General features: G+C 31.5%; 2 protein-coding genes across 3 annotated transcripts; both read right to left on the reverse strand.

Moving 5' to 3' along the window:
* Positions 1–2,379: 2,379 nt before the first annotated feature.
* On the reverse strand, positions 2,380–9,540 carry LOC114302841 (U11/U12 small nuclear ribonucleoprotein). The gene is made up of 8 exons (XM_028247921.2): positions 9,131–9,540; positions 7,861–8,203; positions 7,661–7,744; positions 5,973–6,038; positions 5,186–5,258; positions 4,212–4,600; positions 4,016–4,056; positions 2,380–2,742 (listed from the first exon to the last, which is right to left on the reverse strand). The coding sequence occupies exons 1-8, from the start codon at positions 9,328–9,330 to the stop codon at positions 2,664–2,666; spliced, it is 1,275 nt and encodes a 424-aa protein (XP_028103722.2). The 5' UTR covers positions 9,331–9,540; the 3' UTR covers positions 2,380–2,663.
* A 3,401-nt stretch (positions 9,541–12,941) lies between these two features.
* On the reverse strand, positions 12,942–14,334 carry LOC114302840 (putative membrane-associated kinase regulator 6). 2 transcript variants are annotated; one of them, XM_028247920.2, is made up of 4 exons: positions 13,978–14,331; positions 13,675–13,882; positions 13,279–13,412; positions 12,942–13,151 (listed from the first exon to the last, which is right to left on the reverse strand). In XM_028247920.2, exons 1-4 carry the CDS (start codon positions 14,009–14,011, stop codon positions 13,144–13,146), a joined length of 384 nt encoding a protein of 127 aa, XP_028103721.2. In that variant the 5' UTR covers positions 14,012–14,331; the 3' UTR covers positions 12,942–13,143. The 2 variants fall into 2 exon arrangements, with proteins under 2 accessions (XP_028103721.2, XP_028103720.2); XM_028247919.2 differs by having other exon boundaries at positions 13,675–14,334.
* Between the last annotated feature and the right edge of the window lie 2,289 nt (positions 14,335–16,623).

Genomic DNA, 16,623 nt, shown 5'->3' on the forward strand with positions numbered 1-16,623 from the left:
TGAGTTTTAAAATGAGTTTTTGAATTGAGGGATGTGACAATTTTTGTTATAAAAGCTTACAATTTATAACTAAACATCCAATCTAAAATTTTATTCAAAATTTTGAAAATATTTTTTTATTTAAAATATAAAAATAATAGGTACAAAAAAAAAAAAAATTACGAACACTGTAGCGGTCAACCGGCCAGATGTTCGAAGGGACGTTTAGGTATATGAATTTTCAAATTGGGGTGTGCAAATGATTTTTGAAAACTGAAAACAAACGCTGTATAGAATTATGATTCAAAAGTTGTACCAAACACAGCCTTAATTTGCCCTTTAAATTGGAATTAAGGGGTTTGGGATGTCTTAAATAAGTGTATTTTTTGTCTTTTTGAATTAAAAAATTGAGGAAAAAAATATGGATGTTTGGGTTAATTTTTGACTTTTTATGAAAAAATGTGTATTAAAAAATTGTATAAAGAAGTGTGTAGCAGAAGATAGTGTAGTATGCCGTACGGATTGGCAGTGCAGTGGCTTGGTGAATACATGGGAAAATATTGCATTTTTTTCGGACTTTGATTGGATCGTGTTGTTCGGTCCGTGGGAGTGTATTACGGGTCCTTTTTTTTAATCGGAACCGTTAATGTGTAGAATTCGTCAACTATTATATGCTTGTAAAAAATCAGATTAATTGAATATTGATAGCTATCTGATCGTGTTAATTTTTTTTGTTAATGGTTAATTATAACACCATCTAATTTTTAGATAATACTGATTTGATCATATAGTTAGCGATATCTGATAGACGTGATTTTTTTACAAGCATATAGTACTAGAAGAGCTTTACATTTTTAACAGTTCGAATTATCAAAACGGGATTTATGGTGGGCTTTCACTGGTCTAATTTTACTATCAAACTTAGTGAATATATACATGTAATTTTTTTTTTCCTTTCACTGAAGTTGGCCTTACGTTAGTACATTGATGGGCAAAAAGTTAATTTGTATTTAATATTTGTTTATTAATTTTTTTATTTCTTTTAGTGAAGAGTGATTATTTTTAAATTTTTTTAATAATTTTTTAACTTTATGATTTTTTCCGAAACCAGTCCTAAAAATTTGATAGGATGTGAATTGATTTTAAAAAACAATAATCATTTACATTCCATAATTTCAATAAATTTTGGCTTTCATTCTACATTGTAAAACTTTTTTATAAAGATCCTGGCAATCCACGTGACAACAGAAAAAAAAAAAAATTATAATACAAACAAAAAAACTAGTACAAAGAAAACTGCGTGCTCTACAAGATGGTGTAGAAGCTAACAATACAAGGAAGCAAAATTATTCGTTCAAAAAAAAAAAAAAAACGGAAGCCAAATTATGTTTTTTTTTTATTAGATTGGCAAAATTAATTATGCTAACAAAATGGAAAAAATTACCTGATTACTCTTATTATATGTTAATCACAAATTAAATTATAAATTAATCTAAATATCTTAACTTATTATCATAAATTACTTTTATTATTTTTAGCGTTTAATCTAATAATATTTTAAATTAAAAATATATGCAATTTAATGAAGTAAACCAAAAATTAACCGAAAGAGTTTAATTTATTATTTAATAACATTTTAAATTCATAGCAAAATATATATTTTTTAAATTAAACATATATATATATATATATATGACCCCTAAAAAAAAACATATATATTACAAATTAACCTAAATATTTAATTTATTATCATATAATTATTTTAATCTAATTTTTAAACCAAGCTTTTATTTAATACATATAACTTTATATCTTAATCACAAATTTAACAAATTAAATCATAAATAAACCTAAATATTTTAATTCATTACTATAAAATTATTTGTCTAATTTTCATTTTTAACCCAAATTCTCAATTAATAACATTTTAAATTAAATTAAATTGTTGATGGATTATGATAGTTAGGGTTAGGACATTGTAAGGATTAAAAATTTAATTTGGAGAAGATGAGATTAGGATGATTTTTTACTTCGATATGAGACTTTTGCATTGTCTACCCTCAATTTGGAAGGGTGTAGCTACTTTTGACGAAAAAACTAATCATAGCATTATAGTCAAAAAACACAAGCGTTCTCCACAGAGATAAAGTGCGCCTAATTGTAGCACTGTAGTGCAAAACCAGTTTCTCTTTCTGTATTTGAACCACAGGGATAAAGTGCAACTAATCGTAGAACTATAGTTCAAAATCATAAGGATTTTTTGCCTATATTTGAACAATAAGGATAAAGTGCTCTGAAGTGAAATCACAAGATGATGAAGTAAATTTTGCCCAAAAAACCAACACATCCTTGAACAAGCTAACCAAATCCAATCATTTAAAACTAAGAAGAAAAGGAAAATAAGAGAAAGATAATAGGGATTGAGTTCATCCATTCATTCAGAGGAAGAAAGAATGTGAGTTCAAGTATCCAACAAAATTATGCTATACCAAACCATGGAAAAGGCCTACAAAGCCAGCCAATTATGTCGAAAGTACATACCAGATCCAACACAAATTATGCTACCAAACCAAGAAATAAAGAAAAAGATCTCCGAAGGTCAAGATGTCAAAAAATATACCAGATACCATAACACCATCCCTATGTGACAATACCAGCCACCAACTTAGCAATACAGAGGGTCATCATTTAGGCTGCACGAGGTAAGATGCCCATACCTCATCTGCTGGAGGTGGTGGTTGAACCCAGTGCCCTGGTATTCGGCTGGCACCAAAGGATATGGCATTAGTAAAAGGCGGGTGAGCTTATCAAAGTTGTAATCAGATCCTTATGAGAAGAATAAATGAACAAATGCAGCATTTAAGATCAGATGTGAGATAGAGAATGCTTGACGTCTATAATTTCCCATGGGATAATCAAGCAATAACTTGCAAGGACAAAACACAAATTTTAGTAAACAAATGTTTCTTCAAGGAACTGCAAACTTTCACAAAGAACTGTCTGGGAAATACTTGACTGTAGCCTGATCATTTTTTCCGAACTATGAAAGTAAGTTCTGTCAAACATACGAAAATTTCAATATCCTAACGGGTGACAATAATACCTCATGCTGTAGGCAAAAAATCAAGATTTGCAGAACTGTTGCAATAAACTAAATTGAAAAATGAAACAACAGAGAAATAAACGTGATGGATCTGCTCATGAATGCTTTCCTAATAAACCATTGGGCATCATAATATGTATGTGACCCATGTACTGTCCATGACCTAAAGAAACTTCAAGGAGCAGTCTCACAAGTTACCAGCTTGCCTCTTCTAATATATACATATAGATATATAACTCAAGCCTGTTGGGTTAAAAAAACCAAGATATATATATATATATATATATATATAGAACTCAGTCAGGTTCTACCAGTGATGGCTATCTAGTATTACTATCCACATTTATTCAAAAGAAACAAGAAAAGCAATTTCTACAGCACAGGCACTCAATGTTGATGTTTCTCTTACGGTAAGTAAGTTGATGTTTCAATTAAATTCAAGAAAGAATGTAATGGCAACAATGTAAAGGTCAGCAGCAATTGCAGAGGAGATGACCATGTCATTTACGAGAGCAAAAGTGGAGTGGTAGCACTACAGACAACAAAATCAGACGAGTGGTGTTGGCAGTGCATATGCTGGTGAAGGTAGTGGTACAAGGATATAACTCTAATAATAGTATTTTAGGCTGTGTTTGGATCATGGGTAAAGATTTGGACCAAAAAAAAAAAAAAAAAGGCAAGAGAAATGGAGAAAAAATTTAACTTATATTTCATTCACATTTTCCTCATTTTTTTTTTCTTTTCCCCCTTTCTAAATCGCTACCCAAATCCACGACACAAACACAGCCTTTGGTGCATTCCCATTCTCATTTTCTTCATTTCTACCATATGTCCACTAATATAATACTAATCTCATTATTTGATCTAAAGGATACCACAAACGCCTATAAGAAAAATGCGCAGTCTAAGGCAAGAAAGTATTGGTGACCTCACCTTCCCCCTGGTCTGATATATTGATCCCATGTTCTTCTAACCTGCACCCACGATGAAATCTTTTTAACTTTAACTAATTAAGAAGGACGAAGTAAAAAATAATGAAATTGAACCAAACAACACAAGTAGTCCCCCAAAATTACCTAGTTATGTTAGTAAAGCCTTTTAAGAACTTAAATATAACAGTCAAAATTACCTCTATAAGTGTCCCCATATCGGTATTGCTGCCATGATAATAGTGATAAAACTCAATTGGTAAACTTGCCACAGAATCATTTGCCCCACCATGACTTGGTCCTTCAGATCCTTGCTTTCCAGATTCCTTGTCAGTGACCGCACCCGAGCTTCTTTTGTTTTCAATCTGAGTTGCCTGATCTTGACTATCCTCATTTCCTCCTTTATCACTCCTTACGAGTTCTGAGTCAGGCCCATGACCCTGAATGTTTTTTCTAGATTCCTCGGCTGTTGCAATTGCATCCTTAGCAGCATCTGTGTCAGCTGCTGCTATTGCTTGGCGCTCCTCTTCCTCAACAGCAGCTCGAACTTTTTCAAGGAACTTGTCATCCTCCTCTGGGAGAAAATGGCCTGCATGATTACATAAACTGAGACTTTAAGTAAAGAGAGTATCAATGGCTGCAATTGGCACATCGAAGTATGATTTTGTGTACAAGAGCAGCACATTTAACTAGCTTAGTAGAAAGCAAAGTGAAAGACAACACTACGAACAGTACTGTTCAAACTTGAGTCCGATAATTATTTAACATGAAAAACTCTCTGCAAATGAGGTTAACAATAAATTTATCATTAGTTGGAGACATTCCACGGGGAGGTACAACTAGCTTCCAAATTGTTACCTTTAACATTACATGAATGTTCAAGTGAAATGACAAAATGTTATGAAAGAAATTAAATCCTCTATTTATAATAGTTGTCAGGGTTCAGTTTCATGTGTTATAAACCAAATTGTAACAGATAAACAGTATGGATCTGAGCTAATCAGTATTTACATGTAACTTTAAAATAGTTCAAAGTTTAAACAATATAAGAAGGAAGTTAACATGAAGACATGTTGAAGGGTCAAATATATGCAAGAATCTAAAAAACAAAATGCTAAGCACAAGCCAAAACATATACAACTATCTTAATGAAAAAGTGGATTAAAGTGCTCACCTTGTTTTTTCAATTTTTGGATCCTAAGAGACCGCAATTCTTGCAACTTCTCCACAATCAATACAAGCTCCAGCTGAAGTCATTATCTTAGTTAAAATTGGATTACCCAAAATGGAAAAAATAAGAAACAGCAGCAACAGCATTGCACAAATGAAGATTTTAGCATTGGAGAACTCATTTTCATGTACCCTAATTGATGCTAAACTACTACAAAAGAATGCAATCAATACAAACAAAAAATCAACTGGACAGAATAGTTGCCTATTCTTTGCAAACAGATTGTCCACCAACTGATTGACACTATTTACAAAGTCAATTGACAATGATGTGGCCAATGCCAATGAAATGAGAATGCATAAAAAAACATCTTCAGCAAAGGCCAATGACTGCAACTAAGGAAGTACTAGTTCGAATTGAAGTTGCCCCAAGGATAGACAGGCAAAGAAACATGGATCATAAACTATAATAACATCATAGTAAAAATTGGAGGGGAAAAAAAAAAACCAGATATAGTCCTACATAGCACCAGATGCTTTGAAAAATATCTGTGTTGTGACTTTGGCAATTGCAATGAGATGTTTCACAATAATGTACTCAAGATGTTTCACAGGGTACTTCAGATCATGTCAAGCTTTAAGTAACATTCATATGTACATATATATGTATATATATATATATATATATATCAGAAACTGAAATATAAATCATGGGACTTTTAAAACATATTAACAGTTGCTACTACTATGAATCTATGAATCAATTCCCATAGTGCATTCTTGTAACTAACCTCAGATTCTAATATCTTTTTCTCTTCTTTTGCTTTAAGTTTTGCAATTTCCTTCATCTTTTCCACCTGCATCAGCACATGCCTCAGTTACTAAAGATAAATAATTAAGCATCTGCATGCAAAATTGAATTTCCATTACTATATCTACCTATTGGACAAGAAGGCTATTAAAAAAAGCAAGATTTCAGTTACAAAAGTGACTAAACACATTTCAGGGCTCCAATGTTTAAACCCAAATAATTAATGGTTCAGCAAATAATATTATAAATTTATCACACTAATTATAAACAATTGAAAATAACTGCAGAAACATGGCATTTAGAGAAGAAAAGCTGGTGAGTAATAATATCCAAAACTGAAAATGTACACTCCTCATAACCTGAGAATATTGTTGGGTACAAATCATGAGAAAGAAAGTCCTTCATGGGCCGATCAATTCGATCAGGAACTCGCCATCTATTTTCATTGTTCAACTCTTTGACAACATGAAAAAACCAAAAGCTCTACCCTCCCTCTCTATCTATCCAAGGGAAGGAAGGGAAAAGACCTTTGGTGTCCCCTCCAGTCAAGAATTTGGACCTCAAAATCACCTATCGTTAGTCGTCACTGTCATCAGTGACGATATAATCAATAAGAAAACCTCTAGGCTTGTTATCTAGGAACTTGTTCAGAAATATCATAATGAATGGACCATAGTAGTTTTTTTGTTAGCTACATTAGTTTCCTTTTTCAGCCATCTACTCTGCTCCCTGGAGCATTACAAAAAACCACCCTCCTTTACTGGCCCATTTAGTGTGTTCTTCTACGCACTCCAAATAAATTCAGTGGGTATCACTTTTGTCTTCCCCCATCAGTACTTAAAAGTGAAGCTAACAATGCTTAATAGCTGGTTAAATACTAATCCTAATCCTCCTGGGTCAATAATCAACTCAACATCTTCCTTTTGGAAGAAAATTCAAATGCATTGTCAAAATCATGATTTCGATAAATAACTAGGTGATCAGTTTTAAGTATCTAGCACTAGTGTCTCACCAAGTCATATACATTCTTGGCTTGAGGCATACAAACTACGAAACATGCATATTATATATATATATATATAAAAACCAACTCAATAATTATCACAAAAATACAATATAGCAAAATCATTCACTTTGCTTGATTAGAGTTTTCCAAAAACACTTTTCAGAAAATTCTACTTTCTTATTTTTCGAGTTTTTTTGTTTTTACTGAATTTTTTAAATATTTTAAGCAAATTTTTTTTTTTAATTTTTAGACATACCTAACATAAATATACTTAAAAAGTAAAAAATTTGTGAATTTTTTTTTAAAATTCACTAAATACCAAAAATACAAAAAAAAAAAAAAAGAGAATTCAGTACATTTTTTGTATTTTTATGTATTTATTAATTTTTTAAAATATTTTTTCACAAATTTTTTACTTTTTAGATACATTTAAGTAAGGTGCATCTAAAAAAGTAAAAAAAATGTTTAAAATACTCACTAAAAACAAAAAAATACGAAAATAAAAAAACTCAGTTTTTTAAAAATTTAATTCAAAAAACTCAAACCAAACACATTGATTGATTTCCAAAATTTTATAAAATGAGCTTGGATTTCCGAGTACTCGAGGAAATAAACAATAGAAGTACTTTTGCATGCAATGATTAAAAAAATAAGTTTTGTACCTTTCGTTTTGCTATATCCTTTGCAATCTCCCTAGCCCTCCATTCATCAGCTGCTTGATCAGCTTGGTCAAATCTCTCATGCTCCTAAAGTCATTAAAAGATATCTATTATATATATAAACAAACAAAATAATCATCTTCCAAGCAATAGTCAAAAAATAAAGAGCAGGGGAGCAGGAGCAGATTGAATATGTAAACCACCTTCGCACGCATTTCTGCAATACTCTTCCTCTTTCTTTTCCTCCATTGTTTGTTCCGTTTAGATTTCTGCATCTTATTAGCTAATCTGACTGCTGCAGACTTTTCCTCCCACCGACTTGTTTCATCCGCGACAACTCTTAACGGCTCAAGTTGAGCTCCTAACTTTGACATTATAGCATTTGTAGCTTGCAATGAAAGTGACTCTTGTGATACTAAATCAATTTTATGATCATCTAGAAACCTAGAGAGCCTCAACACCAAATTCTCGGCAGACCCATTGTCTATACCTTCCATAGACCCTTTAATATCCTTGATCCTAATCAATCCCTCTAGCTCTTTTTCCCTGTTGGGAATTAACAGTTTAATCACACCCAATATTCTAAACCAGATAAACTTTCACCAACAAACACAGACAGAGTATGAAGTTTTCATATTGAGAACTTGGAAAAAAATTATTTGCACCCTCAAACTATTACACTTGTGTCATTTTAGCTCATTAACTATCAATTTGAACAATTACCCCTTTAAACTATTGACATCAATTCATTGTATCCCTAACCTAATTTTTTTTTATAGAATTTCACACTTGCCGACACATCCGTGATCAACTGAGGCTGTTGATTCACTTTGCTCCATAGTAAGGAGACAAATGTCCACATACAATGCAGCAAAACACAATCAATTACTTTGAAAGTATTCAACAAAACACAAAATATAAACAATTATAACAAACTATATGGTTGTTAGAATCGTATGTTTCACGATTCAACACGAGTTCCAACAAAAACAATTCGAATCGTGCTGTTGGATCGGAAATTATGTGAATCGTGCGATTCAATTTACGATTCCTTGCAATTTACTGCAATTCAGTTCTATTTTTGTTTTTGATTACATAATGCATGAAAAGATGCCATCTTCGTCAAACTATCAAGATATATAGAAGAAAATAAAATGAATCTAATAAGATTCACTATTTTAGCAAAATGATTCATGATTTGATTTATGATTTCATAACATTGCTTCTATATACAACCAAATTAATAAATCACGAGCCACAGGGCACAAAATGCAACAAAAACATACTAACGTGTGTGCCAACAAATGTGATATTACGGTAATGATTTAGGAGAAACTAACAAATGTCAATAGATTAAGTGATTAATTGTTCAAATTGATAGTTCAGGTGACACACACGACAGTTTAAGAGCACAAAGCCATAATTTCAACTGAAATTTCGAATTTCGAATTTCGAACAAATTAAACTACTCACATGGCTCTCGCGAGATCGATCGTGTCTCGTAGCTCCTTCATGCGATCACGCACATTTGTGGATTCCCAAAAAGCGCTCGAAGGTGGAGGAGCTGGAGGTAGTATCGGAAACCAGGGCTGAGGATGAGAATGAGGAGGTGGAGTGTGTGTGAAGAATGTCACTGGATTCATCGGAGGCATTGGATTCATTGGCCTCATCATGGAATTACCAGTCTACATTTCTCATTGTCTTTCGAGAGTGTCTCTTTCGCCTTCAAATCAAACCCTAGCTGAGTTGAAGTTGCGCAAAGAAAACGGGGTCTGGTACTTTGCGCTCTGATAGAAAATTGAATATTGTGTTTGGTTGCTGAGAAAAAACGGAGTGGGGGAATTGAGAAAGAGAAGAAAGAAAGGCCCATGGTATGGTTCCTTGGTAAGAAAAGCCCTAGATCTATTTTATAAAACTTTAATGATATATAAGTGATATGATTGATTGATTAAAGAAAAATTATGAGAGAGTATTATTTTTAATATATTAATTGTTCATCACGTTATTGAATTAAAATTTTAATTTAATTTTTAGTTTTGAATAGCAAATTGGTCTTGCTTGGTATCATTTTTCAATTTTTTTTTTGGTTTTTTTTTTTAATAAATTAGTTCATCTTCTTAAAGTTTAAAAAATTATAATAGGTTTTACAATTTTTATGTAATTATGTTGATATTCTTTTTAATAAGGCCAAATATATAATGGTATGAAAACACAAACGTATATAATAAGTTGGAATATAAAACATATGACAATTTTTTTTTTTTTTTTTAATGTATATAATTAACAAGTTTTTAATGTAAAGAGAATTAGCTGTTATTTAAATTAAATTTTTTTAAAAATTTAATGTAATTATACTAAACTTATAATGCTTTTTGAGGGAATGGTTGCTTGATATTATTTATTTATTTTGTGGAGAAATAATTTTTAAAATATAGACTAATTTTGAGGATAAATTACACTAACTTTCTTGAGGTTTAAAAAAAAAATATAACAAATAATATGATTTTGGCATAATTACACAAAATGATATGTTTGGATGTAAAAATAAGTGTCACTACTATCTTTATTTTAAGTAAGGAAAATAATTTACAAACAAAAAATATATACAAAAAAAAAAATGACACATTTAATGATATGTCAATGAAATTTGTGAAATTATGAGGTCAATGATAAGTGTTTCCATTCGAAATGAAAAGATTACAAGCGTCATCTCTTTTTTTTTTTTATTAAAAAAATTGTATAAAAATTTTATTCCTATAACATTAACTCCTAACTAATTTTCCCTTGAATGTGGAGCAGCTGCTTGGCAATGACTTCCTTTCAAAGGTAGTACTGGCCAACATTTCCAACACACAACAACATGGCAATGTTTATGGTCCCCCTAGGTTATCTTGTATAGACGTTCTTAAAATGCTTTTCACCATGTTTTTCTCTCTAATGCTTTTCTTTTTCTTTTATTTATTTATTTTTGTGGCACTAAAAAAGAATCAATGAGGCATAAGGAGGTTGGTTTGAGCCTAATTGATTGGTGTTGGAAAAAAAAAAAAAATAAGGACTAAAAAAAGTGTATATATCTCTAACATGTCACAAACTTCTATAATGACTCATCACCAAATTTCAAGAGACACCATTGAAATTAGCTAAGGTGTTGTTGGTTGTGAGGACAAGTAGGGTGAGCAAAGGGATTGGTCCCCCCAGACCAAAGCTAAATTTCTAGCTACAACACAAAACCAAATTTTAGGTATGGTAGTGATGGTGAACAGTGGTGGTTCTTATTATAGAAGGATAACATTAAAGATGTTATATAGAAACAAAAAGGTGATTGTTTCAATTTTGTTTTTTGTCATAGCAGGTGTTGTCCATGTCTCCCTTCCTTGCTTGTTCTCTTCTCCATCTCTCTCTTCTTAGATAGTGTAAAACTTGATAACTATTACATACTGACAATTCTAAAATAAGGATATATTTTGATTATTTTACACCTGTGATAGTGATTTATAATTAGGGAGCTACTATGGGCATAGTTCTAGTTTTAGGATAAATTATATAAATTTTGTGTTCTTATGTATACATTTGATTGACAATTCTTGTTTATTGTTCTTTTATATCTTTTTGTTTGGTCTCATTGGTCCTAATTAAATGTTTTGCAATTTCTAGCATTTCACGCTTTCTTAAAATTAATATGTATTTTCATTTATTGTAATGGGTTGGCCTAGCAAAGACTTATGATTAGCGTTGTTGATAGCACAGGTTCAAGTTACGAAAATCATTTCTCCAAAATGAAAGTAAAGTTGCATACATCTTATTCTCCTTAACTCTCGCTGTAACGAGAGTCTTGTGCACTGAGTTACCCTTCATTCATTTGTTTATAGATTGGGTGATTAAGTTAACATTCATCAACTACAACAATTTGTATGCGTTCTTGCAATGTCTTGTGTAATTTTATCCCTGCAAGTAGCAAACTTATTTTCTATATATACTTGCCACAAATTGCTCAGCCAAGAGCAGGAAACAGAAACAGAAATATTGCACTACTGAAACTTCATCAACTTTAAGCTTGTGATTAGATATCTACTAGAACTTGATGATTTATATTTTGACTGCCTAAAAAAATTATTTTTCAGATGTTTAGAATTCATATTTGTCCAAGAAATTAAAAAAATTGCTTTCCAGTTATGATTGCTATTTCCTAAGTTTTATCTAATGCAACAAATTAATTGGAGAAGAAAATAGAAGCAACCTCGAAATGCAAGATAAATTATGCGATGAAGTGTCCCAAACAGATTGAGATCAGATTGATTGTTGTGAAATGTTTTGTATCTTTACTGTATACTCAAATTTACTATAAAGACCATTCCATACAACTATGTGAAATTTCACACTTGGTGGACCGGAATCAAAACCGAGTTGGTTGCTTCAAAGAATGAACACAATGTAGCCACAAAAGAACAAAAAGAGAAAATGAGAACATGTGAGGGCCCTTGAATTTCAACATTCTATTTCAACAGATTTTTGTCTTTCATTTCTTGCCCAACAATGTACAATCATGAGAAGCAAGAGCAAATGAACTTGAAAGGATTAAATGTTAGGAATTGCAAAATCTACTAATTAAGATCAGCGAGATACGAAAAATAGAGAAGAATAATAAATAAAGAATGTGAATCACAAGCACACGCAAGAACAAGATTTACATGAGAATTAATAGTTGTCTCAGTACGATCAAAAAAAAGTTATAAAATGAGATATAGACATAGTTGCTCTCCAATTATATACGAGTATTAGGGTTATAGGTTACAAATGTGAAAATACCCAAATCTCCTTACTTTAGAATTCAAAAAGATGTCAAAATACCCATATACCTAATTAGTACGCAGTTGAATGGTTAGTATAATTTACACTATCCAACATTATATGATTAAATCATCTGCAATCTTAGCTCTTGAAGTTGTCAACAAGTGAACACTATTCCATTTTAGAGACCTTGCACAAACACAAATCTTAAAAGAATTGAGAGAGAGAGAGAGAGTGAGATCTTTACAAAAACAAGAAGACTCCTCCGTTTGGGAAGTGGGTTGACTTTTTGGCTTTTTGGCTTTTTTGGCTATTTTAGCCTGGGCTAAAAAGCTTGGTTTGGGAAGGGCTTTTTGGCTTTTTGGCTTTTTTGACTTTTTTTGTGAGAGAAGAGTGTAATGATTATGGGTTGGATGTGATGTTTTGTTTGTTGTGGCTAAAATAGCCTATTTTGTCTTTTGTGGCTATTTTAGCCCAACCCAACTTGCCAAACAAATATGCAAATATTTTATATTCATTCCATCACAATTACCACAGTTCAGATTCTAAAAGTTTGTCTTAGTTCAAAAGACAAAAAATTACATATACAACCAAAAGGAAAGAGGGGAGAGAAATTGGCCCCAAAAAAACAAAATAAAATAAAGGTTCTTGTAGTACTCATCTTTCTCCTATTCTCCTCCTCAGTAATATAAAGCCTCTCATTTTTCTGAAAATTAAAGCAAAAAAAAGAAAAAGAAAAAGAAGGTGATCAGAGCAAAACTCTACAAATTTTTTTCTAATTATCAAATAATTTGAAAAAAAAAAAAAGAAAGAAGAAGAAAGAATGAACATACCAAAAGATCTTTTGCAGTGAAGAATTGCCTCATCAATTGAGCTATCAACACTCCACTCACCTGCAGAGTAAAATGGACTTGGCCCCGCAGACTCCATAGTTGAATTGCTCCAACTCTTCGCTTTTCGCAGCCCCCTATAAGCATCAGCAATTCTAGTTTAAATGTTTGGTATTGTTTTCTTTTTTTATATTCTTTTTTTTTCATGTTTCCAAAACTATATTTAAAAATAATAAAAAAAACTGTGACAAGTTCAAAAACCCATATTGTTTTTATTTTTTGTGTGAAAACAGAAATGCTTCACACAAAAAAATAGTGTTTTCAGAAATTTTTTCCACAACAGTTATGGAATTTTTTTTCCTGTTTTTGAGAATGTAAAACAGAAAACAAAAAATATACCAATTTCCCACAGAGGTTGCTGTACTTCGTGGGGAAGATGCTTTCACTTCTTCTTCCCACACGTTCATGTCAATATCATCAACTCTAATACTTCTTCTTGAGAATCCCACTTTCAAGCACAAAGGCCTGAAAAACCCAAGACACTTCTGCACGATTCGCTTAGATGTTTTTCGCCATTTTTTGAGAACCCGACAGTGGATTCTATCGGCTGCACAAACATTTCTTGAAGAAATTGGTATTGAGAGAACTGAATTTGAGTTTAAGGCATTGAAATCATCCTTTTTTGATTGGTCATCGCTATACCTTGGCAAGATGTGACCTTGATAGAAAATTTCATCTGCGTGGACAAGAGAGAGAGATTTAGAGATGGGAATATCAAAGTTGAAGTTGTGGGATTCTTCTAAGGACCTCTTTGAACTTAAAATTTTGTACTTAGCTTCTTCAGAGACGGCTTCATCGGAGGCGTCTAGAGATGGTCTGAGGGATTCACTGAGGCTATCAAGAGAAAATTTTCTATTTGTTAGCCAACTGTATGAGAAGCTTTCAATGGCAAGAGATTGTGAGGTTTCCATGGTTGGTTAGTTAGAAATTGTAAGAAAGAAAATAGTTTATATAGTCACTAAAGGATGGGAGTCAACCAAAGGATGAGACTCACACGAGCATAATTTTAAATAATAGTATTGTAAGTTGTATGTATCGGTTGCAGTGTAGTTGTATTGAAAGTATTGAGTGATATTTTTCGGGTATCAATTCACGGTCGATAATTTTTTAATATTATCAACTAAAATAGAAGATTTATAATCACGGTCATGTAGTTTGTGAATCAGTAATGAATTGACATATATTGAAAATTATCCAATAAGCATATTATGATTTTCATTCCAATCAATGTATAGCGATGTATTAGTATCGGAAAGACAAAAACTCATATGTGTTGACCAATACAGTATATATTCGTTGATATTTAAAACTAAGAAGTTGAAATAACGACAATATTATGAAAACTAATAATTAAATAAATTTAAAATTCAATGAAGTTCAAGAAATTATGAGTAAAAAATTATCACAATCACATCATTTTGAATGGATTTTTTTTTTTATAAAAATTATATTTGTGAATCATTTTCTTTTATCTTAACCTTCTTTAGTAAAATGTTTCATTATTTGAAGTACAAATTCAATAATTCCACATAAGAAGGCAACATTAGTTTATACCTGTTTGTTTCCAGAGATAGAATAGTGAGGGGATTGTTAGTGAGGGGATTGATAGTGAGGGGATTAGTAGTGAGGGGATTGATAGTGAGGGGATTAGTAGTGAGGAATTATTAAATTATTTTTATATAAAATAATAAAACAAATAAAAAAATATAAAAAATTAAAAATTATATTTTTAAAAAAATTTCCCATATATAAAAAATAAAAAAAATAAAAAAATTTCTAATCCCCTCACTATTTTTCTAATACCATCTCTACCTCCTCCTTACCAATCCCCTCTCCAAGGCCCCGTTTGTTTGAGGTTATAGGAAGGGGATTGGGATTACTAATCCCTTGTTATTACTAATGGAGTGTTTGTTTTGAGAGATGGGGAGGAGACTATTAATCCCTTGGTATTAGTAGTCCCCTTGGAAGGGAGATTGGTAAGGAGGAGATAGAGATGGTATTAGAAAAATAATGAAGGAATTATAATTTTTTTATTTTTTATATATTGAATTTTTTTTTAAAAATATTAATATTTAATTTTTTATATTTTTTTATTTGTTTTATTATTTTATATAAAAATAATTTAACAATTCCTCACTATCAATCCCCTCACTAACAATCCCCTCACTATGAATCCCCTCACTATGAATCCCCCCATTCTATCTCTGAAAACAAACGGGGCCCAAGGGTATTAGTAATACCAAGGGACTAATAGTCCCAAGGCCTTCTCCCAAAACAAACAAGGCTATTACTAATACCTTGGTATTAGCAATCCCAATACCCTCTCTTTCACCCAAAACAAACGGGACCAAAGAACAATATGATAATTTTTTGATTAAAATATACTGAAATAGATTATTTCATTGAAAAATAACCCTATAATCATCATTCGAAAACATACTGATAATTGAAAAGGAAAAAAATAAAGAAAATCAATGTGGCAGCCAAATTTGAAATTCCCGGTAACAATATTAAAAATTAAAAAAAAAAAAAGAAGGAAAAACTATAAACATAATCTAAGGCGATGTTTGGAAGCATATTAATAATAAGGATTAGATTTATAAAAGCAACTAAATTTGTGAAAGATGGGTCCTGAGCTTATTGTCTTCTATGGCTTCCAAATATAATATCCAAAGGCCAGTTTGATTTCCAAAGTTTTCCTATGAATTTTTCAAAAAAGGTCAAGAAAAAAATTATATTAAATGCCAACAAAAACAAACAGGAAAAACAAAGAGATTTGATGAGGATTAGATTAAAATTAGAAAGGGCGGCTCGATTGTAGTGTGCCACCTGCCAATAATTAGTCCAAATTGCATGAAAAAGTATATAGTGTTTTGACACCAAAATGAATCTGTCAAGACAAATGATTATATTAAATCGTTTTAAACAAACTTTGGATTGTGTCAATGCCTAATATAAATTACTTGGTAAAATTACATGTAGCAATGTTGTTGGATATATAAAAGGATTGAACTCGACTTATGTTTAGCTCTTGTGAGAGTCGAGATGATCAAATACGTGATGCCGAGTAGGAATGCAACGGACCAAATGCCAAGACTAAAGTTAGTCCATCGTCTGCTGAGGAGCAAATAAAGAGAGTTTGACACCGTCATGGAGTGCTCTAACAGTGGTAAAGGAAGCATCTTTTCCAACAGTGGTAAAGAAAGCATGAAAAGTTGAGAGAAACATGTTCCAAAGCCCCAAGGAATTCCCCACACACAGTTGTACATCACCTCTAAAGAGGGAAAT

The sequence above is a fragment of the Camellia sinensis genome, chromosome 2 (genome assembly GCF_055761805.1).
Source record: "Camellia sinensis isolate YWXY chromosome 2, ASM5576180v1, whole genome shotgun sequence".
Classification (NCBI taxonomy): Eukaryota; Viridiplantae; Streptophyta; class Magnoliopsida; order Ericales; family Theaceae; genus Camellia; species Camellia sinensis.